This window comes from Cervus canadensis, chromosome X (genome assembly GCF_019320065.1).
Source record: "Cervus canadensis isolate Bull #8, Minnesota chromosome X, ASM1932006v1, whole genome shotgun sequence".
Taxonomy (NCBI): domain Eukaryota; kingdom Metazoa; phylum Chordata; class Mammalia; order Artiodactyla; family Cervidae; genus Cervus; species Cervus canadensis.
This window is the reverse complement of record NC_057419.1, coordinates 115,189,476-115,216,032: the sequence shown is the minus strand read 5'-3', so window position 1 is coordinate 115,216,032 and position 26,557 is coordinate 115,189,476. Positions and strand designations below refer to the sequence as shown.

Sequence of the window (26,557 nt, the reverse complement as noted above, 5' to 3'; positions counted from 1 at the left end):
ATTAAAATCAAGTCAACAAATTGTTACCAAATGTTTACCATCCTATAAAAGGAAATGTTTAGTTGTCCACCTTTAGACAGGAGCTTAGAGGGAAGGCCTCAATTATGATGTTGACTTCAGGCCAGGATTAGCCTAAGTGAGTTAAGTATCTTGCATCATCCAACAATAATTGTGACTGACACTGGATATTATTCAAGTTACTGCAAAGAGATCTAAGCTGTTATTAGGTTTTATTTCTTTATACTACCTTGAGGAATAACTCATTTTAAGTAATAAATCAGTGTTCCTAAGATGTCTGTGTAAACTAGAAATATTTATTTGAGGCATCGTTTTTCACTGAATTGTATTATTATTCAAAGATGCTTCAGAATCCTTTAAGATCAAAATGCGGTGGCTCCTAAAATTTTTCCTTTACAGGATTCCATCTATCTCCCCATTCTTAGTCACCAAGTAGTTATTCTATAAATAAATAGTTAAGAATGTGAATTTTAGTAACTATGTAAAAGAACATTTTAGTGAACACTTTAATATTTGTTTCTAAAGTCTAATTTCTTCAATTTGTGTAATCTTGCTACAAGTAATTAAATTCACATCCATAGATTTTTATATAATTAGTGCTTTACTTCAGAAATTGAATGCTTTATATTTTTGAATCCTGTAGAATGAGGGTCAGCAAAATTTTCTCTAAATGGCTGACAAATAGTTCAGCCTTTGTGGGACAAGAGACAAGAGTTGAGGATATTACATAGGTTCTTCTGTAACGAGAAAAAACAGATATCCATGCTTTTCATTATGTCGGTCTACGAGTGAGCAGAGTGGAATTTATTTATGGAAACTGAAACATGAATTGCATATAATTTTCATGTGTTATGAGATATTACAATGTAGAGAATAACAAATGCTGGAGAGGATGTGGGACAAGAGAACCCTCCTATACTGTTGGTGGGATTGTAAATTGGTGCAGCCACTACGGAGAATGGTATGGAGGTGCCTCAAAAATCTAAAAAGTAGAGTTGGCATATGATCTATCACAGGCCTCCCAGGTGGCTCAGATGGTAAAGAATCTGCCTGCCAGTGCAGGAGATGCAGGTTCAAACCTTGGGTCTGGAAGATCTCCTGGAGCAGGAAATGGCAACCCACTCCAGTGTTCTTACCTGGGAAATCCCATGCACACAGGAACCTGGCAGGCTACAGTCCATGGGGTCGAAAAAGAGTTGGACATGACTTGGTGACTAAACAACAACAATAGCATATGATCTATCAATACCACCCCTAAGCACAGATCCAGATAAAACTTTGAAAAGATACACACAGCCCTATGTTCATATCAGTGCTATTTTATAGTACCCTATATATACATATATAAGCTAATTATATATATTGGAATATATATATAATGTAATCTTAGCCATAAAAAGGAGTGAACTTTTCAATGCCATTTACAGCAAATAGCAAATGCCATTTATAGCAAATAGATGATCATACTAAGTAAAGGAAGTCAGAAAGAGAAAGACAGATACCATATGATATCATTTATATGTGGAATGTAAAATGTGACACAAATGAACTTATCTATGAAACAGAGACGGACTCACAGATACAGAGAACAGACTTGTGGTTGCCAGGAGGATGGGTGAGGGGGTTGCGTTGAAAGTTTGGCACTAGCATATGCAAGCTTTATATCTAGAATGGATAAACAATAAGGTCCTGCTGTATAGTACAGGGTACTATAGTAAATATCCTGTGATAAACCAAAATGGAAAATAATATTTAAAAGTATATGCATATAATATATAAAACTGAATCACTTTGCTGTACATCAGAAACTAATGCAATTTTGTATATCAACTACAAATAAAATAAAAATAGAGAAACCACTCTTACCATTCTGGCCATACAAAAACAGGGCAGGCTGGATTTGGTTCAGGGGCTATGGTTTGCCAACTATTACCCTAGAACACAAGCTCTTGAACAGTAAGTACTCCATAACCCAGGAGTGAGCTTTATGAGGTCCTTGAACTTCTTGAGATCACAATTTGTACCCATATTAATTTTTCCATGGGCAGGATCCACAGCTCTCATCAGACTCTCAGAGAAGTTCAGGGCTTGAAAAAGATTAGGTGCCACTGTTCTAGAGACAATTCACCAGATTTTAGAATGCATTTCCTAAGGCCCTGATTGTTCCTAGGTACTTGGGGGTACCAGGTGGCACTAGTGGTCAAGAACCCATCTGGCAATGCCAGGAGACAGAAGAGACATGGGTTTGATCCCTGGGTTGGAAAGATCCCCTGGAGGAGGGCATGGCAACCCACTCCAGTATTCTTGCCTGGAGAATCCCATGGACAGAGGAGCCTGGTGGGCTACATTAGTCCATGGGGTCACAAAGAGTCAGACATGATTAAAGCGACTAGCACGCACACACATGCAAGTAACCAGTAACTTGTGGGAATTCCTACCCTAGCAGCTAATACTGCAAGACACATTGAGAGTAAATAATTGTCTAGGTGATCTTTTTTATTCATATAGTCAGTTGTTGCCATCATTCTTGTTGGTTTTATAAGATTCAAGAACGATGAAAATCCATACCCTTTGTTCTAAGAGAAAAACTTTCTCATATTTTCAAATATTTAGTAAATGATTTGTAGGCTTGAGTGAATATCTGAAACATATTTAAGTGCCCAGTCAGTTTGGTCTGAATATAGAAATCAGATTCAACCTGTTAGGTACCTTTTTTTTTTTTAAATTAAGACTACCCCACAGATTGGTTCATGTTTAGCTCAACTTACATCAAGGGCTGCAAGACAGGTACAGGAAGGATTAAATTTGCTAATTAAAATTGAATGTGTGAACTTGCGGCTGCCTGATATAACAGGTGGCTGTTAAATAAAGCTAAGCCCTTGAATGTTCAAATTCATGAAAATGGAATACTTACCCTGGAGCAGAGGTGGTGGTGAAAAACAGAAATGTCCATTTGAAAATAAATAAGAAACTCAGGAGTTCCAGCTGTGCCCAAGGGGTTGAAAATTAAAAAGAAAAAAAAACCCTGCTTCTTCTCAATAAACAGCATTATAGAATCAAGTTTATACCAAAGAGGAAATGCTTATAAAATCTACAACGCTAACTTTAAAATGTAAATATGATACAGTATAATCTTACAAACCCTAAACTTTTTCAGCAAGCCCCTTGCACTATTTATATACACTTCCAATTAATTTACAGCTTGCTTTCATGAGATTGGAACATATAACAAACCTAAGAAGGTTAAAATATATTCCAAGTTAACCAGTAAATTTTCCCCCAAAAAGGAAGGAAAAAAATACAGAAGTTCGGAGCTATTATAATAGGAAGCATTGCTACATGTCCGTTATTCCTAAATATTATTAATTGATCAGTATTTATTAGTGATTAATAATTTTGTAATCTAGAAAACTCACTCATCTGCCAGTTTTCCTTTTAATTCAGTAGCTTTAGAAAATATAATAAAATATAATAATGGCTCTTCTGGGTTCTGTTTTACCATTTGAGATTTTTGCTAATTTTGAGACAGCCTGAATCATCAAATTAATAAGGTCTGTCTTAGCTCATTATATAAAATAATATCACATCAGTTAATTTCTGAAGCTTTATATTTCATTCTGTGAGAAGCATGATATGTTCCTATAACCTGTTATATCACAGTGCTAGTTAGTCTGGGTCAGCCCGTGGCTTTTGTCCTCAAACCTTAAAGCACTTCCTCTGACTGCCCCATCATCTTTCCTGCCACCTGGGGTCACCCCTTTTTCCTCTTAAAAGCTCTTGGCCACCGTGCCTTCTCTACTTACCGTGATGAGTCTTACCAGTTTGGAAGGGAGCAGGACATGCTCTTTCTGTTGTTCCTAATTTGCCAGTTAGCTAATGATAAATTCACCTATGGAGAAGGAAATAGCAACCCACTCCAGTATTTTTGCCTGGAAAATCCCATGGACAGAGGAGCCTAGTGGGCTACAGTCCATGGGGTTGCAAAGAGTTGGACACAATTTAGCAACTGAACAAACAAAACTCATCTAAGGCTTCCCCAGTGGCTCAATGGTAAAGAGTCTGCCTGCAGCTCAGGAGACACAGGAGCCACAGGTTCAATCTCTGGGTGGGGAAGATCCTCTGGAGTAGGAAATGGCAACCCACTCCAGTATTCTTGCCTGGAAAAATTCCATAGACCAGAGGAGCCTGGCAGGGCTACAGTCCATGTGATTACAAAAGAGTTGGACACAACTTAGTGACTAAACAACAAACTCATCTTAAGGGAGAGTGCTAATGGGGAAGCCCTTCCTTCCAAGGTGAATGTGGTTTGTAACACGGGTTACATGGAGAAGGCTATGCTGGTGAAATTTTCAACTCCAACTAGAGGGTGGCAGCATGAATATAGATTGTCCCTCACTTCATACTCTACAGAGTCCTATTCTACCTCCATTTAGAACTGTTCCTGTTATTGTGATCTAGCACAAGATGTGGGCACAGCTTGACAATGCAACAGATTTTTGTTTTTAGTGAAAGAAATTAAAAAGAAAGCAAGAACACATGCTGTTAGTAATACATGAGACATCACCAGTTGGATAGCAGTGCACCTACCTTATAAAGTCACTATTAGAAATATACTACATTTAACCAGGATTTGTTATTCATTCATTAAAATGTTTACATTTATTTTTAAATTATGTCATTGATTTTATCAGTCATTCACTATGTATATTGGGTGCTCTAGGGGATGACCACATTGAGAAGAAAAGACGCTCCCATGTGGAACAAACTGGAAAACAGCAGAGTAAAGTGATAAGTTATTTCATCACAGATAATAATAAAGGCAATACATATATTACACACTTTGAGATCAGGACTGTTAAAAAATTTAAAAACCCAGTAATAGCCTTTTGCATTTCCAAGACTTTTACCAGTTATACTCTAGTGTATGTATGTACCTATAATCCTGTTAACTCTCCCTGCCTAGTAGGAATCCTATTTAGGATATTTAGGGCCCTCTTTTAAACTGTGCATATCATCTGGTCCCTTAGATAAAGACAAGGCTAGTCAAGTCAGATTCGTTTGTAAAATAAGACCTCTTAAAAAAAATGACCATAGCAATCTGCTTTTAGGTAGACAGCAAGAAGTTAAAGCTCTCACCTTTTAAAATCTACTCCTCTCTTCCTCCCTCCTTGCCTGTCTTCATAATTGATAGTGGGCCGGGAAGAAAAGCAAGTGTTCAGTAGGGCAGGTGGGAACCATGGTAGGACCAGAAGCTTTGGAGCAAACCAGTACTGCCAGGAAGAGAAAGGAGGATAGTGAAATGAATGGGACCTTCAGATTGCCCACATATATGATATTGATGGTGGCAAGGTTTTTAGATGGTGGCAAGGTTTTTAGATAAAAGTGGAAGTGTTAGGGAAAACATGTTTGGAACAGACTCCATCAGTGTGATTTGATTTACCTAATTCATAACTGTTAAAATTATGTGGCTTGGTTTATCAGCTTACCAGTGAGTTTGTTACTCAAAGAGATTTGTTGGTTTAAAAGGAATTCTTGTGTGGGAATTAATATGAGACTAAAAATAAATCAGAAGATACAATGGTAAATTTTTATATGGCTTACGCTTTTTGAAAGACTGCTTCTTTGTGTAATAATAGGAATAATCTATTGACCTCTAACACCTTTTTTTTTCCTCTTTTAAACACACAGAATTCTTTTCCTGTGAATCCTGCAATTGCAGCTAATCCTGCCATGGCTTACAATCCTTACTTACCTCCTCATCCTGGGATGGGACTGGTCCCCGCCGAACTGGTACAAAATGGACCTGTTCTGATTTCTGGAAACCCACCTCTTCCACTGCAAGGGGCTGTTGGTCCAAAACCGATCCGTTCAGATAAACTGGAGGTATTTGTGTAGAAATCTATGAATACTTATAAGGGTAGATATCAGCCTTATGCATAAACATTTCCAGAACCTGGTGTCTTGAATGCTTTAAATAAGTACATCTGGGTTTTAAGCTTCTGGGATATTACCTCAGAGAAGTATTAGACATTTTACTACTGCAATTTTACCCTGTTATGAAGTACACGGTTGTACCGTAGGTCAAACAATGTCCTGGTTTGCCCGGCCGCAGACTGTGCATCTCCTCTGCTATGGCACAGAAAGTCTGGTGGGCAGCTCCAGCTTTACAGTCTGGAATTACAGTCTGTATTCACTGGTGGATCTCTACTTGCTAGAATAATCAAACTGAAAATAAAAGACCCATTAGCTGTCTATGAATGCAGAATGTAAATGAGTCTCATAGAGTCTAAACCTATTTCTCCATATTAAGAATGATGTGCTAGATCAGAACTATCCTTATGCCTAAGAAAAGGAAACTAAAAGAAAATTGCAAACAGCTTTTCGATTTATGGAAGTCCTTCAAACTATGTCCTTTTTCATAAGTTGAAATAACTAACTAGTCAATTTCTTACCAAGTCAGCTCCATTGGCAACTCCTCCAGTGCTTGGCCATGTATTGGGCTGGAATCTGTACATATCCTTTAGTCATGGTGCACAAGTCTGCTTGTAAAAACCACATTGTTGTGTGATAAAGACACATCTTGGCCCTTAACAACATAATCCCCTCTTGCAAATGTAGCTAATTACACTTTAGGCTGTATATCAAGTGGAGGATTAAAAACTGGTTTTCAATAATTGGTTGTTGTTGGTTAGTCGCTAAATCATATCCAACTCTTTTATGACCCCATACACTGTAGCCCACTAGGCTCCTCTGTCCATGGGATTTTCCAGGCAAGAATACTGGAGTGGGCTGCCATTTCCTACTCCAGGGGATCTTTCCAACCCAGGGATTGAATGAGCATCTCCTGCATTGGCAGGTGATTCTTTATTGCTGAGCCACCAGGGAAGCCTAGTTTTCAAGAATACTTTCATTTCAATGTAAGGAAAGCTGACAGACTTCCTTTGGGGACAATGGATTGTTATCTTTCTTGGAAGAGAAATTTTGTTTATGTTTCTGTCTCATAGTGACTATGGCTTGACATTATCCTTCAGCTTTTGAAATTTTTCCTAAATAGATGACAAAAGAATGTGTACTGTTGCTCTTACATTCACTGGCAAAATAAATAAAAACTAATAACCTTCCAAGCGTCAATGTGATTTTTTTTTTCTTTAAGGTTTGCCGTGAATTTCAGCGAGGTAATTGTACCCGTGGTGAGAATGATTGCCGCTATGCTCACCCTACTGATGTGTCCATGATTGAGGCAAGTGATAATACTGTGACCATCTGCATGGATTACATCAAAGGTCGATGCTCCCGAGAGAAATGCAGGTATTTTCATCCTCCTGCGCACTTGCAAGCCAAACTCAAAGCAGCTCATTACCAGATGAACCATTCAGCTGCCACTGCAATGGTAAGAACAGGTCAGGATTTGTTGACTCTCTGTTTGGGGATAAATGATTCATATATGCCTCAATTTGTCTAATACCCTGGAATCACAATCTTGGATAGTCATGAGTGGACCTTAAAATGAATCTCTCAGGATATAAACTGGAAAGGAGAGAACCTATTTATTCTAATTCACTAAAAGTTTCTAAAGGTAATTATTTAAAAGCTTTCCTAATGATTCTTACTGTGCTTTTTCTCCCATTTTTTAAGAAGGAGTAAATTATACAACTTAAGCAGTAAATTATTTTTGAGTGATTTTTACAGCCTAACTAACCTTAATGTCCTGTGAGCCACCTAGATGGGCACTTTGCTGGTAATATCCTTAGTAACTTTCAAAAACAGAGGACTTGGAGGATGAGTTGGTAATTAAGTTCTAATTTCCCAAAGGTTGATGATTTCAAGGCAGCAGCCAGGCAAGGCTTGAGGGGTAATTTCTATATGGTTGGGAGAAAAGGCCTGACTATTGAGTTGGCATAGTAAGTAAATTTTTGAGAAAGTTAGTTCTACTTAACTATGTAAGGTAGGAGGTAGGAAAAATACTTGCATAACACTATTGTGTGATAGGCTGAAAAATAGGAATTATGATTACTTAGGTTTGTCATAGTTGTCAATTATTTTGATAGGCTGTAAGCTATCCATTTCTTTTACATCCTGGGCCTTTCCTCATGTAATAGGGTATAACCCAAATAAGGGACAACATTCTGAGGAAACCTCATTTTTCCTGACTGTGGGAAAAAATCACCTCTGTGACGCTGAAGCCCATGACAGAGATCTTTCCTTTTCATAAGAGAGATACATTTATTTTCAGGCATCCCTATTTATTGAGAAGGTTTTCCTCATACTAAGTTCAACTCTACCTCACTTTAACTGGAACATACACTTATTTTATTACCAAAAAAAGTCTATCCCTGTTTCATAGGAACCTGATTCTCATGTCTTTTCTCTAAGCCAAATACCCCAAATTTCTCCACTTTTCTCACAGGTGACAGCTTTGTGGCCATAGCACCAATGTTGGACTTGTTCCTCCTCAGTAACCCTGCTGTCTCAGAACTGAACCCACTAATTTGTGAAAGAGCTGAGTACCAACATAGAACACACTTATTTTCTCCCTTGATCTGGACAGCAGAATCTGTGAATGAATGTTAAAAAAAAAAAAAAGACTTCATCACATTTTTTGTCTTAAATTCTTTTGAATGAGGGGATTTTTAGCTATGAAAATAGGAAGGTATCCAGAATATCAATGCAGAATTTAAGCCTCCAATTGTTAGTTATTTCTGTTGGTGGCATAGAGAGGAAGTACAGTTGGCCCCCTGAAAATAAAGGTTCTCATATGCATGGGATGCACGAGAAATGGCTTGCCTGTGCTTTGGTAATCCTGTCCCATGCTCAGTCATGGGACTTTCATATGTATGTGCCTATTTCTGATGATTTTGGTGTGTTTGGTAAGATATATATGTCAGCCCCAAATTTCCATATAAAGAGTTAAGTATACTATATAATAGGCCTTCAACTGGTGTTTTTGAACATCAATATAAAATGCCTTTCTGAGTCATCAGAGCAGAGTCTTAAAGGTAAAAGTTGCATTTACCCATAGGAAATTGTGTGAGATAAGATTAAACAAAGGAGGCTGCATGAAGAAGTTTAAACTTTCTGTATTGTAAGGATTCACAGTTGAAATGCTTTTTGAAAGGGAGATTTTTTTTTTACCCTGTTCTTGTTCATGCTCAGATTGAAATCACTTAAAGCAACTTGTACGCATATAAAAGACTTGAAGGGACGCTATAAAGTTCCCAAATAAAATAGGGATACTGTTAGGCCTTCTTTATCCACAGGAATAAGGAGGTCATGGCATGCCCTCGTTGGCATATGGAAGGCTAGGTACTCAGCATAAATGTGCCCATCTCCTTAAGAATTTGGAGCATACCCAGTTGTCGCCAGGACATGTTTTTAAAGTACTCTGCGGTTAGTAGAGGGGAAAATGTGAGGTCCAATTTCTCCAGTGAATCTGATCCAGGGGCAAGTTTGACTGAATATTATAAGCACAGTAGGATTTTAAAGAATTGTAGACATGAAAGGAAGATTTTAACTCAGTAAGAGTAAAACCTCTTACCTTAAATTCAGCTTTACAAGGTCTTAACAAAGCAAACAGTACAAACCGAAATGCACAGCGGGTCTCTATAAATAAATGAGAATTGCATACATTTTGCTAACTATGGTTTCTAGGTGCAGGCGATTAATTCATTTGCTTTTTCCTTACACATTAGTTGGGAAATACACAAATATAGGGTTTGGACCCCAAATCCTTGTATAAATTGAATTTTGGATTTTGGAGCTACAGAATCAGACTCAGATCTACCGACATTTCTTTTTTTTTCACCCAAATGCCATTATCTCCTTGATTTAGATCAGAATTTTAACTGGCAAAAATCCCTTTCCTGTTAATAAGTTGCTTCTGCTAATCTCATTTTAATAGGTGGATAGATGAGCATCCCTTAGATGTTAATTTGATTTATTTTTCATTTTTACTTGTTTGTTTATTTTTGGTTGCACAGGGTCTTCGTTGCTGCGTGCAGGCTTTCTCTAGTTGTGGTGCACAGACGTCTCATTGCGGTGGCTTCTGTCGGGGCAGAGCACAGGCGCTAGGGTGCCCGGGCTTCAGTGATCGCAGTTCCTGGGCTCTAAAGCACAGGCTTCGTAGTTGCGATGCTTGGGTTTGTTGCTCCCCAGCATGTTGGATCAGGGATCGGAACTGTGTCTCTTGCATTGGTAGGCCGATTCTCCACCACTGAGCCACCTGGGAAGCCTTTGATGTTCATTTTAAATGATTATTTGCTGTCAACAGCATCCTGTCACATCTTGCCCACCTGATGAATCCCTTTTCAACTTCACTCATTTGTCTAAATTAGTGAGGCTGAAAAACTTCTTTCTCCCTGGTATGTTCCTTTTCTGTTTTGGACTGAGTATGTACTCATGTAGTGAACGACTTCATCTTTTTAGTTGGTTACCTTGCTCAATGGTGACCCTCGCAAAGGGTTCCCAGGCCAGACCTTATGGAACTGCTGCTTGCTTGGTCTGAGTACATATTTTACTTTCCTTGGTACTGTTTATTAATCTATCCTTCCCTCACAGGGCCTTCAGCCTGGTACACTTCAACTGATACCAAAGAGATCGGCACTTGAGAAGGCCAATTGTGCCCCCCAAGTCTTTAATCCCAGCGTGTTCCACTGCCAACAGGCTCTGCCTAACATGCCGATCCCGCAGCCGCAGCCGCAGCCGCAGTTTATTCCTACAGGTGAGAGTGGGGCCGGGCCCTGGAAGTTGAGTGGTGTTGTCAATGAATACAGTTTACCCCAGCTTTCAAAGAACGTTTATGTGAGGATGGTCAATGGGTATTTTGATTAGAAATAAAACAACGCAATTATGTGTCTGTGTGCATACAGAACAAACTGTTTTCCTGTGATTCCTGAAAATTAATGGTTTTGAAATCAAACTAGGAAACGCTGTCAGCATTTTTCTTTTGAGCATTTCTTAATTTTTGCTTTTCATGTTTGATTCACTTGTTTCAGTCTTAAACTAATTCTTTGACTCTTAGGTATCACTTTCAAAGGCAATGGTCTGCTCTCACAAAAGTTTCGGAGCTGCAACATTGCAAAAATAGGTAGTCTATATATCTTTGATATGCCAAAGATAGTTATAATAAAACTACCTTTAAATTTAGATTACAGAATAATACAGTATATATATATACTATATACAGTATAATACAGTGTGTATTTAGATAATACAATGTAAAACAGGGAGTTTTAGCCTCTAACTCTTAAATCAGTTAATATAAAATATATGGAAGTTTGTCACATTTTCCTAACACTTTGCAGCATATTTTATTACCTCCTATATTCAACTATATTTACTAGTATAACAGTTTTGTACAAAGTTGAAAAGAAAAATTTAAGCCATAGTCTTTTAAAATAAACATCATATATGAGGGGAAAATACTTTTCTTCCAGTGGTTTAGTACTTTAAGAATTAGCATATAATCTCTTAGGAATAAGTTGAAAATTCTAACCACAGGGAGTCCAGTAGACTTTTTTTTTTTTTCTTTTTTTGGTCAGAATCTTAAATGCCCCAGTTTGGAAACTATTAAATGAAAATCGCATGCTTTAAAAATTAATTTAGAAACCTTGTTATTTATAAGCATATTAAGCACATAATAGTATTATATGCCTGGACTTAAAGAAACCCATTGATTCACTGATATATTAATCAGTTAATTAATTTTGAAAGAAGCCATAAAAATCTTAACTTCTGTCTGGTTACTAACCATAATAGTTCTTCATGATACCATTTAAAAACACAATTTTTAGACTTTTTTGAGCTGGATTTGGCTAATTTAAAAATCTAGATTCATAAGCAAAACTGTCAGAAGAATCCCTTTCCCCTTAATTTATGGCAAAATAAAACCTTGTCAGGTTGAGAGCCCTCCTTGGTGAAAATCATGTTTGCCATATGTTCACAGTCAAGTCCTTGATCACTAGGTGGGGGAGGCCATGATAGTAGATTAGTGCTCTAAGTAGAACTTGCTGACACCAGTTGCCAGATCTTGGTGCATATTTTGAAAATAATATATGTAATAAATTAAAACTCTCCCTTTCATAATAAAAATCACTTAGAATGTATTCGTCCAAAATAAATATATAACTAATTTAAGTTGAGCTAATGCCTTTAAAGAAAAAATTAACATTCATTTTTATACCTAAGAATCCAAGAATTACTCTGATCACCTGGGTTTGGGGTCTTAAGCTATAATTGTGAGCATGGGAGATTACTGGATATGCATGTGCTGGTTCATTAATATTGCTAAGAATATCATTCTAGTTAAAAATTATTTCTATCAATAAAGCTTTAATAATGAAATATCTCTTTTCTTTACTTTTCACGCTTTTCTGCATGGTGTCCAGGGCCAATACTGTGCATGGCACCCGCTTCAAGTGTTGGTAGGTTTTGTACAAAAATTCTCAACTTTTTCTAATCTGAAAAAAAGTGTTTTTTATTGTGACTATGAAAGAAACAAGCAACTGAATGATATAGCTGAACATTTTCTGAGTATTTAAGCTTTAATATGGTGCTGTCTGTTACATGTTTTTTGTGAAATCACAGCAGTCCAACACTCTCAAGTTCTAGTTCATTGCTGCTGTGGTTGAATACCGACGTTGCCATTTCTGTATTTTCACACTACAAATTGTAGCTAAAATATTTTGAAACATTTCCTTATCTAGCTAGAATGGGCAGTTTTATTCTTTGGTTACATCTGTTACTAAGAAATTGTAAAATATTTAAAATACTTCAAATGTAGAATTTGTAAAGTACAACAAAACCATTCCTCCCAAAAAAAGTTACCTAAAAGATCAAAATCATTCAATATTTAGATGTTGCAAAAAAGCAAAACTAGAGCCTTCTGTAGTGTTTTCTAATGCTTTCTATAGTGTTCTAGGATGAAGTGCCATCTGCACAGAAATCAGGCACCACAGGATCATTTCAAAATGACTCTTTGGGGGTATGTGATTTTTAATAGCCAGTAACACACAGAACCTTTAATTAGCCACCCATCCAATATGGTAGCCATCTCAAAACCATTTTGTGCATGCATGTGTGCTAAGTCACTTCAGTGATGTCCAACTCTGTGACCCCATAGACTGTCGCCCACCAGGCTCCTCTGTCCATGGGAATTCTCCAGGCAAAAATGCTGGAGTGGGTTGCCATGCCCTCTTCCAGGGGATCTTTCCCACCCAGGGATCGAATCCATGTCTCTTACATCTTACCTGCTTTGGCAGGCAGGTTCTTTACCACTAGCGCCACCTAGAAAGAAAACAAGGAAAGCGACTCGTTTGCCTCAGAACTCCAGGGGAGTTCACAGCTCCTGTCATTTCCATGGGCACCAGGAACAGACCAGGAGAAAATAGCTGTGTTCCATACAGGGAAGAATTACCCCACCTCACCCCGCCATCTCATATCAATCCAGTTCCTTTTATCCTTTTGGAGAGTTTGCAACAGCTTGACCTCCATCTCATTGGTCAGCCAAAGCTGCTGCAGAGTCCAAAAGGGACTAAGGGGTTTATCACGATAAAGCAAAAACCTCAAAATGACAGCCACATAAAGCACTCACTGACAGGTGAGGCCACTGTTATTAGTGATGCCCTGTCAGAATTAAAAGCATCTCCACTGATACTAGCGGAAACATTATATGCATATGATTAAGAGAACAGACTTTTGCAAGTTCGTGAAATGTGTCTCCATCTTCCCATTTTGTGGCTCCGCTCCCTGGTCCTTTTACCTAAGAATTCTGTGTAGGAATGCACATGCATGCTCCAACTGGTACTGTTCCTTATGCAGTTGCTGTGCTCCTAAAGGGAAAACAAGAGTTTTTAGAACTCAAATGTGCCGCAATAAGGGATGGACTTCCCTGATGGCTCAGATGGTAAAGAATCTGCCTGCAATGTAGGAGACCTGGGTTCAATCCCTGGGTTGGGAAGATCCCCTGGAGGAGGGTATGACTACTCACTCCAGTATTCTAGCCTGGAGAATCCCCAATGACAGAGGAGCCTAGCAGGCTACAGTCCATGGGATCACAAAGAGTCAGACACAACTGAACGACTAACACTTTCACTTCACTTTTCACAATAAGGGGTGTCGATAGGTAGTGGATAACTAGAGATAGGTGGGCGTGAGCAATTATTTCTGAGTTTCTGTTAATCACCACGTGGGGTACATTTGTGGTTTCTATGACATTGCATATGTTGATTTTCCTCTCTCTAGGCCATTCACTTTCTCTGTTGACTTTCAGAAAATCTGAATTCAATCGATGTGGATGCAAAGTATTACATATGCCTGCTTGCCATTCACACATTAATTCCTTGGTTGGCTTTCCAAAATGAGTTAGAAAAAAAGAAGAGCATCCAAGAAGCTTTGAAAGTGACACAGAAACTAGAAAAGGCAAAGAGAAATCTGCCTGAAAAAAGTTGTTACTGCTGCTAGTCACTGTCGCTGTAGTATTTGCAGTGAAGGCAAGATTTCATTGGATATTTACTATGAAGTTCCCCTTGGAAACTTGGGCTATTTATGAAACAATAAGTAAGCAGCCTGAGTAATTTCATAAGTAGCCCAAGTTTCCAAGGGGTTTGCCACAGATGTGCTTAAAACCTGCACACACAGTCCACTGTATTCTTTTTATATGCTCTCTACCATATATCCACCAAACTCTAATCTTTTTGTATGCAGATCAGGTAAGTATATTTGTATATAAAACTGTCCATTTGCACCTACAAATCTAGTGACAGCACTCATGTCTGTCATGAATTACTGAACCCAAATACCAATTTACAGTTCCCTACTCCCATTTTGAATACACAACCAAGTTACTTTTCTGCTTGCCTAGCCATTCATAGAGATAGCCTTGGTAAAAACAGATTTGTCCTAGGCCCCCGTTGTAACCCCTTCTGAAACTTTAGCCCTTGAAGTCAACTACAGTGTGATTCTGCTCAAAAACTTAACTGTTGGTAAATGTTGAGAATGATTCCATTTTCCTTAATGGTAACTATAATTGGCTTTCCCCTTTTCTCTTTTTAAATTTCCCCCCCTCCCATGCTGTGTTGCTTTGCACTGACTGTTTGCATGTTGCACCCTGGTGTATCCGTCGTGATGATGTCACATGGCTTGTCGCTGCGATACCTGCCACGCCCCATTCCATCGTTTGTATCATGGTTGCTCCACCCTCTCGTGCGCTGCTTCCATGATTTCCTGCTGAAAGTGCCCATGATGCACAGTGCTACACCTACCACCATGTCCGCAGCGCCACCACCTGCTACCAGCATTCCCTTCGTTGCAACAGCTCCGGGCAATCAGGTTTGGCCATTTATTTCACCTGTTTGGACCTAGCTAACTACAGTGTGTTGATAAGGCACAGTGTATGCTTTGGAGGTTGGTGAGAGCTATTAGTCTTTCTTAAGCCATTCTTAGATTTAGAATTTTTTTGCATATTCTGGACAGATGTTCCTGCTTTGCTACTCATCTTGAGATGAATCAGCAGAATAGGCTCTTTTAATTGGTTACAGGTGTTACTCTTGCTAGATTATATATACAGTTGTTGCTACTACACCAATCCTCAAATACATATGCTAATTTTTTTAATGTTTCCTCATTGGTTGAGAACAGAATTTACTTTACCACCATTTTTAGTTATTGCATTTGAACTTTTGCTTAGTAATATCATCACCATTGTCTTCAGGTCTACTGGAAAGAAAGATAACACATTTCTTTCCAAGGCACAGATACGCTTATCATTACCCAGTGATTACATCAGAAATTCCTACTTATACATTAGATGTGTTTGTGCTGTTTTAATTTTCATTTGCTTGAGGTTTTTAGAGGCAGAGTCACAAGTCAAATTATGAATTTTGGGAAGTCTTGAAATTGTAAGGAGATACTTAAAATAATTATTGTGTAATATGATGGGCATTTCACCTTATTAAAATGGTAACCACACTTTAAGACTTTAAGTCCACTGCTGTTTTAATTACAAGTTGGATAACCCTATAGGACACAGAGCATTAATTCATTGGGGGAAACAAACCACATTCTAACCTGTGCTTTGCAACATTAACTATTACTGCATATGGTTAATATGTCTAAATTTTTCTATGAAATTGATTAAGGTTTTTGATTACCATGTCCAAGCAGTGAACAAAATAAATGGAATTCTCTCAAGAAACTGTTTTAATCTAAAATCTTTTTACTACTATAGATACCCCCATTATCAATAGATGAACTGAATAACAGCATGTTTGTTACACAGATGTAGAAGTTCCCAATAGAACAGTAAGTTTCTTTAAGTATTAATGTAATATTTGTAGGTTATATCTTTTATCTACGCAGTTGCATTTGCTTAAGAGTTTGGTTAATATTTTCATTAATAGACATTGCTTATAACTTTAGAGCTCAATTTAAGCATTCTAAATTTTCCACCTCGAATTGTAGAGAGCAAATATGTGATTTTTTAATATGGAAATGACAGCAGGTATTGTATTTTCCCAATTAGCTTATAAATTCCCAAATGTTTTCCCATTATTAAAGGGGTATGACTGGTTAGCCAAAGACACAGATCGCTTCTGAATTTTAATCTTTTAACATTTTTCTAGCTTTGTTTTTTTTTAATTGAAATAAAGCTAGGTAATTTTGTCACAATGATTATCTTAAAGATAGTAAGCAATATGCTTCTCCTAAGACATTAAAGAGTGCTTTCACATTCTACCACTTTGTATTGCTTCCCATGTAAGTCTAGCAGATTTGCTCCAGCTGTTTTCAATTTTCAGTGACTTAATTTAGTAATTTAATCATTATTTTCATTCAAATCATGACACCTTTCTTTGTGATTTTTGTTGCTGTTTTCAGAGTTTCCCCCCTTCACCTTTGATTTCCTATGCCTGGTCCAGAGCCTGTAATAGCAACACACTTAAACTGAGCAGTGATTCACTTGGAACATGTGACTTTGGAAGTCACTTAAGACTCTGAGGCATCTTGATTGATTATAGGGAGTTACTAAAAAAAAATACACTGGTTCTGAATTGCACCCATTAGTCAGTGAAAGCTTGAAGTTTTCACCATGGGAGTGTCTGACTTGGTTGAAGGAGGCAACAGTGCCGTTCTCTTGATGGACTGGTTCCCCAGAAGCGAACTAGCATTTGTTTCTTGCTGAGGACATGCAGGCCCAGAACACTAATGGTTCTGGACAGAGCATATAGACAACTGTACATTAGACAAACAGGCCCCCTTAATCATAAAGAATGTTCTAAAAAGACATCTTTGCATATACAGAATAACTGAAGTAGCTGTATATTGTAGTCACTTTCAGAGGTATCATTTGTTATAGTGGCAACTTGGGAAGAGCACCAAACGTGAGAATAATAGATTTTATAAACATTGGCCTGATTTTCATGGACTGCTTCACATCAAGGTAAACAAAAGTGGTCAAATACAGTTAAAATTCCAACAGAACATGTTTGGGAGTAGTGATTCCTTTTTGCTTGATTCCATGAGAAAAGTTAGATTTGGCACACCATAATCATTGCAACATGTAACAGATGTTGATCATTTTTCCAGAATGCAAAAATGTACCCAGAATTCACACTTAGGCCATTCCTGCATAGGTCCAAAACATTCAGATAAAAAAAATTAAAGTTTGTTTAATACTTGCATATTTCAAAATGGAATCAAGTATATTTTCTCAATATATGCTTGTTGGAAGAAGTGGATGGATAGGTGGATGTTCATCAAAAAGTTTTGGCATTGTGCAGATAATACCTTAAATAGTTGAGTGCTTCTCTGATAACTTAAGGGCAACTGTCTACATTGGCACTCAGCGAGAACCATGGACTGTCATGGTATGTGACTCCTTAGTGAACATTCCCAACAGTTCAGTTTTCACAGAGGTAGACTATGAAATTCAGGACGGGGAATATCTTGGCATATGGTTCACACAGAACTAGAACAAAAACCAAATATCCTGACTCCAACTCTGTAATCATCCATTATTTCTCACTCTTTTCTTTTTTTTTCCATTTCAGTTGAAATTCTGAACAACAGAGTTACAGATTACCAGAATCTCTCTGTGAGGACCTCCACGTGGCCTTTCTATATTCATTCACGTATGTCCTCTTCTACCAACACAACAATAAGCGTGGTGCAGTCAATATATTAAACATGCCAACCAACAAATTCAAAGAAAAAATAAGGCATTAAACAAAGGAGATGTTAAAACATAAATGGAAAATGAATAACTACCATCTGTCTTATTTGAATTATTATGTAAAACAGCATAACGTTTCATAATTTATCACATGTTTCTCTGTGATTTCCCAGTAACTATTATGCTGAGTGACTCTCTAAAGTGGACTCTTGGCTTATTGTGCATTCTTGGTGGATAAATGTTCCTCTGTTTTGAAGTGTTAACAGTACCAGTTTGTTTACACAGTAGTCTATTGGGCTGATTTAGAATGTAACACATATACCCAGTACCATTTTCTTCATTATTGTATCATATTGTATTGTTGTGTATTGTGTTAGGTTTTTACATAGTATATAGTGTTTTGCTGTAATGTGTGGTGTTTGATTTTAACTAAAATGTTATCAATGGGAAACAGAAACACATGTGCTTGAAAAAGATGACAGGTTAATATTGATATGCTCTCTCTTTAGAATATTTCTGTAGGTTTCTTGAGGCAGACATTTAAAAGGCCTCTCTTTTGAGTATGTCTAAAACCTGTTCATAAACATGCATGTATATAATTTGTACCTGTAGATCTGACCTTGTATAGTACAGTCAACGTTACTAGATTTTTTTGTGAGAGAGAAAAATTACCTGAAAATAACAGGGAATTTCTTAAAACATTAACCTGAATTTCACTCCTTAAGTATCCTTAAGTAGCTTGCAAAAGCTACTTAAAGTAAATTCTGGATTTACCTTTAAATGGTTTTCTCAGCATTTAGACTATAAATTGTGTAAAGTGCCCATTACAGTTTTTGTGGCTCAAGAATCCTGTCTTCTAGGTTGAGTGTCTAAAACTGAGCGATTTGTAATCTTCAGCTGAAAAATTTGTTCTTGGGAGCTTAAAGGTATTCTAATTACAGGTTATAAATTAAGCAGAGAGAGGAGGGGCATGGAGATAGTTTTTACGTTTTGGAGGAAGTGTGTAAAAACCATTGCAATGTAACCTTTGATACAAGTGCCATTTTCCAAATGGAAATGGCTCATGCTCTTTACACTACTCTGAATAACAAGGAAGATGCAATCTGGACCAGTCAGTCAGGGTGAAGAAAAATTGGTTCCAAGTGAGGCCTTTCCTCCCCAAATGGACAGTCTTTTCTGTTGATCACAGTTGGAGACTGAGTATAGGTTGGAAGAAATGGCGGGGCTGGGGAAGGAGGGAGGGAGCCACTTGAAATTACTCTTCAATTCATTTAAAATTTCTAGGGAAGGATGGCCACAGTTGTCTTTAGTTTCAGTTCAACTGAGTTTTCCATTTTGTTAAAACATTTCAGTGAAGGCGCAAGCACCTGGGATATATGTTACTGATAGATTTTCACCTTCCCAAACTTTATTAGTAACAGAATCTCTCGTATCACAACCAAACTTCTTTTTTGTTTCTTGGGATTTCTTTTTTTTTTTTTATATGTTTTGAAAATTGTAAGAGAGTTTGTAACACCCTTTAGATGAAATGGAGTGGCTGCACTCCACAGAACTGACCTGAATTCACACTACTAATACTTTCGAAATAATTGAATAGCCAAGTAAAATAGTAATTAATTCCTATGGTATGTCACATACCTCCTCCACCCCACTCAGTTATTAAAGTTACTGTTATTAATCAGTGGTAGAACCACGTGATAATTTGCATCAGTTTAGATAGATTTAGTATTTTCCATTAAATATATGTTCCCTCACTGGAAAGTATAAAGTCATCAAATTTGTTGTATGTCCCAAGTTTATTATTCTCCTTCATGAAAATGACAAGCCAAGGGAAAATCAGGTTTTGGATACCTCAAGCCAACTAGTAGTATTTGAAGCACAGAACAATGGAACTGGCAAAAACCTTTTCACCGCCAGGGCATGTGACTTGTCCAGGACTGCCTAGCTACTTGGTAGAAGTTGGACCCAGAAACATCTCCTGACTCCTGGTTGTTCCTCCATTTCACCTTGTCTGTGCTTCAGAACATTTGAGAATCCAGCCCAAAGCAGATCATTTTGGCTCAGAATACAAAAGAGCAAAATTAGCTCTTCAGTAGCTGATATCCTGTTGATCTTAATTATCAATTCAAATCATGATCATCAGTGATTTCTAAGTGATCTTGCTTGTATTGAACCATTGTCATCTGCTAACAGCGTTGTCTGGAGTTAGAGAACAAGAGGCGTGTTGACTTTTACCTACTGGTCCTTTGAACCACTTAATTTCTGTTTCCAAAAATCTTAACTCTGTACTCTAGCAATATTACTTGTGTTTGGAGCTGAGTTTTATAAAACCTGTCCTGGGGCCTCTCCAGAAGGGCAGATTTGATCGAGGAAGGATGTACCTCAGCTCCTCTAGATGTATTCCTTAAAAGAGACAGAGACATCTTCAGTGTGAAATGAAGTCTTTTGGGTCATTTGACGTTTTGATACAGCATACTGTCTACTTTTTAAACTTCTGACAAAGATGTACATGGACAGTAAGCCTAGAGTACAGCTGTTTGCATGTTGCCTTAAGCACTGGAAGACATGATAGTGATGTATTTTTGAGTAAGAGGTTCGGTGAGAGATATTCAGGGTAGTGGTATTTTTGGTGCCACAATTTTTTTATATTGTTGGCATTTTAAAAGTTGCTTTGTGAGTGAATTTAGAGAAAGAAAACTCAAAGCACTAAGGTTCTGATGTGAAAGAATTTTGACAAAAATGCAATATTAAGATAGCACTCTTTAGTTGTGCAATGACTTATTCAAATGATCTTTATTCAAGAAAAGACAAGTCATAGACTATAAAGTTCTGGTGAAAAAGAGAAGTCACAAAACTAATCAGTGACTCTAAACGACAATTTACTGGATTAAGTGTATATATGTAAAATTCTAATCACTTGTGATTCTTAGTTAACATTTTATAAGCTTTGTAGTTTATAAGGGCCTCTTTTTTATTTATCCGAAATTATTGTTTTTGTCCTCTTTTCTCAGTCTCTTTCAAAAATACACAAGTGTGCTGCAACTTGGATAAAAACAGATCATGTATACAGAGAAAACAATCTAAATGTTTAAGAGGGTTTTAGTAATGTCAAATTTCTAAAAGCACTATGTGACCGTAACATAAGTATGTTTTAAAGAGGGATTAAAATTAAGTTTAAATGGATTCATAAAATCACCATGTAAAATACAGTATTTGCTTTTGCAGTTGGAGCATGATTCCTCAACTAGCTGTTGCATTTCATTTCACTTGTCTAGAGTCTTTAATATGTAGTTAGTTGCAGTGTGTAAAGCCATCCTCTGCCTACTCCCATCAATCTTCTCCATCCATTCCTGAACACACTGAAGCACTTTGATCTTGCCGTAAGTGTTGTCCTACACCACTAGGCTGTGTTCACTAATGGGCAGCCTCAGCTCACCAGCTTTCCAATTTGGGCAAAGCAAGTACCTCCTCCCTACCATCAGCAGGAACCAAATAAAATGAATCATTACAACATGAATCTCTTTTTCATGGCACGACCAAGAAGCACAGTGATGTCCAATTAAGGACAACATTGGCATTAAATTTTATTAAATAATCTATAGGGAAGGCCCATGTGCTACTTGGAACGTTATTTCAGCCTTCCACTACTCCTTTAGAGAGTTTATGAGGATGCTCTTAGATGAAATGCAGCCACAGGTTTTCAGGTTATTTCAGTCTGTAGGGTAGGCTGTGATGCATAGAATGAATAGAAACTGGAATCTTCTTTCTTTGAATCTCTTCTACATTTCACATGTTTAAATAGAAATAGGGAAATACTATCTCCCAATTCTGTTGAATAGATTTAGGAAGATGGTGGCCTCACTTTTTATTTTATCAGTGCCTGGCAAAGGCAATAGAATAAACACTAGGTAACAGAGTATAACAACTTTATTTTTTTGCAAGTTTAACTGATAGTACCTAATCCAACTGTAAATATAATTACAAATAAGGTTCTGAGCACCAACTCACTAATTGGTGCCATGTTTTCCTTTTTCTTGTTTTTAAGGTTTTTATTTTGTTCCTTTTTCATATCTTTAAGTAGTTCACAAATTTAACTTTGAAGGAGAGTTAGAGAAAAATTTTTAAAATTTTACTACGTGTATTCAACCCGCCTAGATAGATCCTCAACTGACACTGAAGCAAGGTTTAGAGTCTAGTTCATGACTATTTCTTACAGTTCACAATTTAAGAACTTAACTTTATATACAAATAATAATTTTTAACTAATATTTAGTTGTTGCTTCAGCAACAAACCTACAACATGGCTACCTTTAGACATTTTTTTGTGTGTGAAAATTTTACTTGTAAAACTGTGGTTTTTTGACAGTGTGGCATGTAGCACATACAGCTCAAAGCTCAGATATAGATATGATTGACTTTTCTTTTTAATCCCAAAGTTCCCTTTGAAAACTGAATTTGCGTCCTTCTGTGACTTTTTGAGCAAAAAGTTTACAACATGTGGATTCTAGAATCAGACTTTAGAGCTGATAGAATTTGTTGTGTGGATAGGGTTATTCCACAGTATTTAGACACAATTGTATTCATAATACGTCCTGATCTCTCTTTATAACCTTACTTATTCAAAATTACTCAAGTGGCATAGCTGTAGCTACAAAAATTTTCTTACTCAAATCTATCCAAAGGAGGGTTAAGAATGACAAAAGCACAGATCACATTCATTCACATTGGTGAACTCATTCATACAGATACTGTGGAATGAGCCCATAACAGTGTTGAAGAGACATATGCTGCAGTTAACTGATGGTCTCAGTTAGGGTGCGAACGTGTGAGACACACCTTTTTTGCACTTATGTACATAGTTCATGAAAGTGACCCTTGGAGTTGTTTTTTTTTTTTTAATATAAGAAGTCTGTGATAATAGTGGAAAAGTTAGTAAGAGAGAGTTATTTCTAAGACTTTGAGAAGAAGGTTTTTTTTTTCCTACAAGACTTAACTAAAGCATGATGTTGCTTTCCTGTTGTGGAGGCTTTCTGGTTTGCTACGGCTCCCATAAGACAAGACTGGTGGCAGGCAACAGGTCAGCTTCAGCCAATGGCACTAAACAAAAGTTCAGGTACTTCAACTTTTAGCAAGATCACTAGCAAAGATTGTTTTGTGAATTAATCCTCAAACACACACACACACACAACCCCAGGCAGGTTTTTGGTGCTAAGGTCTTCTTTTTTCAATGGTTACAAGCAGTGAAATACCTTGTAAGCTGCAAGATGGATATTCCCATTCTGATCCAATGAGATTTCATCTTTCACAGAAAATGATCAATTGAGATATATCAGTTATATCAAATAAATATATATTTAAATATATATTTAAGTGACAATCAAATTGTTAACCCTCGCCACTATTTCCCCTTCAAGATCCAGAAGCCAAAACCAAATTGGCAGCTATTGAAAGATATAATTTAACAGTTAAATATGGCCAGCACAGGGCATTTCATCCCCTCCAACAAAGGGGAAAAAATGGTCCTGACACAATTTTATATTTACTTTATGCCTGTTCAGTGGAAGCTATTTTCTGACTTACCTTTAGCAGATTAGACAGTGCTTCACTGTGCCACTTCAGCCTCCTACTCTTTTAACCAAACAGAAGAGAACCAGCCAAAATCTTACATATTAATACATTGGAGCTAGAGAAGAATGTCTGTCAGACCATCTCTGTCGATTTCAGCTCCCACGTCACCTACAAATCACCATTTATCTTTTTGTTTCCTCCAGGCAATGAGGCTTAGAAAAAGGTCAAGGTTAGAAAGGTTTAAGGATAGATCACCGTACCGACTTTGAGGCCTTCCCATCTTGAGACCTGTTGTCCTTGCCCTGGAAAAGGAGCCCATCTTGGGGTTGACGGAATTGGTGTTAGTATTGTTACCGATTTTGATAGTTCTCACTTACAGAAACATGAAAATAAACCAAAGCCAGAAAGCAATCCAAGCCTTACAGTTGTCCAATAGCTCAGGGCCAGTTGGTCAGAAATTTGTTTTTTTTCCCCCCTTCAATACATGATCACTTACAGCTAACAGCCTGACCATCTGATCAGCATTTCCATTGTTGTAAAATGTAAGCATTCATTCATTTTGTAGTTAGGAACTCCAACTTTAACCTTACCACCAACGTATTTTCCCAGCTTAACCCATGTTCTTATGTTAATATTTCCTTGTGAAAATATAAGCCACACAAATATATTTTCATAAGGTCAGTAGAAATATAGTAAGATTTTATGTTAGGCAGAATCAACTCTAAAATAGTAAGAACGAACCTAGAAGCATCACAAAAGGTAATCAGTTCACTGATGGCACGTTGTGCGTACTGACAGCCACTGGGTCATACTCTTTAGAGCTTAAACACAGTGCTGTCTTTTAAGTAAGTAAAATTAGAGGAAGAAAGGACCTCTATTAAACCCAGAAAAGGATTTAGTTTCACTAATTCCGTTTCCATGCCCTACACTTCTTCCCTGGAAGAGAACTACCCATCAATACCCCAAAGCAGGATTATCCCAGAGGCATTTTATCTTTCTCTTTAACCATCCTCTATTATAGCATACTTAGGAAATGTATCACTGTGAAATAAATCAAGCTACATCATATTACTTTAATTATTTTTAAGAAAAAACCTCTATAAAAGTAACCCAACTTTAAGCAGTCCTCTTTTCCCTCACACAGCCTAAGCATTTATCTGTCATAGAACTGCATGATTGCAAAGCTTTATTTCTGTATACAGATGCTATTTGTTAATGATGGAAACCAAATTATTTTGTTGCTGTCTTTCGTGTCTAGCAGTTGAGAGAATTATTATGACTATTATATCATTGGATTTGAGGGTTGCCCTTGTCAAAATCAATTTCCTTTTATTATTGGTGTTGCTTTAATTATTAGAAAATGAACCATTCGTTACATGCACCAAAATTACAAGAATTTAAATAAGACTTTTAAAAGATGCTCCTAAATATATTCTTTTTTATGAAGCTAACTCTGTGCATTCATATAACAACAGTCTGGTATAATGTAGAAAATGGAAGCACATATTTTGGATAGAAAAATGCCGATTTACATACAATATGAAAATTACTAGCCCTGTGCAACAATTATAGATTTAAATAATGATCATAATACTTAATAAATATAAACTGTTCCCATAATATTTTGGCTCCAAAATGCAACAGCTCATTTCCTCAACTGCTATCAGTAGGTCAGATGCTTTGATTTTTTTTGTTTTTGTTTTTCCAAGTTATATGCTCTACTGCTTGTTTGTGTTTAGAAGTGTGCATTATGCAATTCATTTTATGCTATTTCCACGTTGTTTATTTTTTCTTTTAATAAAATGTGTAAATTTCCTGGTTTTGTCTTTTTTTATGAATCCATATTCACACATTAGGAGTTCACTTAAAAGCTATTTGTCTTCTAGCATATTAATCTTAATATTTAGTAATTCTAATATAAAATTTGATTTGGTTTAATGCTATATTTCATACATAGAATAAATTTATTTCTAAATATATACTTTCAGTATTTTGAATTATATAGCTAATACATCCAGTGTATTAGATATATTATTCCTATAATATTGAGGTCACCACCACAAGAAAGACACACTTATATTTTAGCAAAAGAATGCTAAACATTTTGAGATAATGCTCACTGGTTTCTATTGTGCTTCAGAAATTCTGAGGCATATTCTAAGATACATTATTATTAAGAGTTTGTATTTTCCTGTTATTGATTTCTATCCTTTATCTTGAGTGTAACGTTTGAAACCAGTGTCATTCATTTTATTCTTTTCAAGATGGGCATCACTGGTTTCACAACACCAGGATGCATGACTTTCCTTTTAAATGTTTTCTCTCACTTCAAATTGGTTTTCTCCAACCAATGGCACAGGAATGAAAGGATAATCAATTCTGTTCTGTAAGGAAAGCAAAATGTAACTTGGTAACACTTTATTTAGTCAGATTTCTAAATACTTAAAACACTAATCAGGAACTTCTCCACTGTCCAGTAGTTGGCTTATAGAAAACTGAGATGAAGAGACTTTGGATAAGAGGTTGTGACAGAGTGAAAAAGATCCTGATGCTGGGAAAGATTGAAGGCAAAAGGAGAAAGGGGTGGCAGAGGATGAGATGGTCAGATAGCATCACTGACTCAATGGACATGAACTTAAGCAAACTGTGGGAGATAGTGGAGAACAGGGAAGCCTGGTATGCTATAGTCCATGGGGTCACAAAGAGTCAGACACAACTGAGCAACTGAAGAACAAAGTATTATCCACATATCTAGGACAATGAAAAGGGCCAGAAAGGAGGTGGAGTTCTTGTCCAGTATCAGCTGAG

General features: G+C 36.9%; 1 protein-coding gene across 4 annotated transcripts in view; it reads left to right on the top strand.

The window, feature by feature from the left end:
- Nucleotides 1–25,564, top strand: part of MBNL3 (muscleblind like splicing regulator 3) — a 117,896-nt gene extending 92,332 nt beyond the window's left edge. For 2 of the 4 annotated variants that reach the window (XM_043459106.1, XM_043459107.1), the window contains exons 4-10: nt 5,707–5,901; nt 7,172–7,408; nt 10,573–10,735; nt 12,402–12,437; nt 15,248–15,342; nt 16,241–16,314; nt 18,060–18,194. In XM_043459106.1, coding sequence (XP_043315041.1) covers nt 5,707–5,901; nt 7,172–7,408; nt 10,573–10,735; nt 12,402–12,437; nt 15,248–15,342; nt 16,241–16,297 — 783 coding nt within the window. In that variant the 3' untranslated portion in view covers nt 16,298–16,314; nt 18,060–18,194. Of the gene's footprint in view, nt 1–5,706; nt 5,902–7,171; nt 7,409–10,572; nt 10,736–12,401; nt 12,438–15,247; nt 15,343–16,240; nt 16,315–18,059 lie in introns of all 4 variants that reach the window. The other 2 variants (XM_043459108.1, XM_043459109.1) reach the window with 2 other exon arrangements.
- The last annotated feature ends 993 nt before the right edge of the window (nt 25,565–26,557 follow it).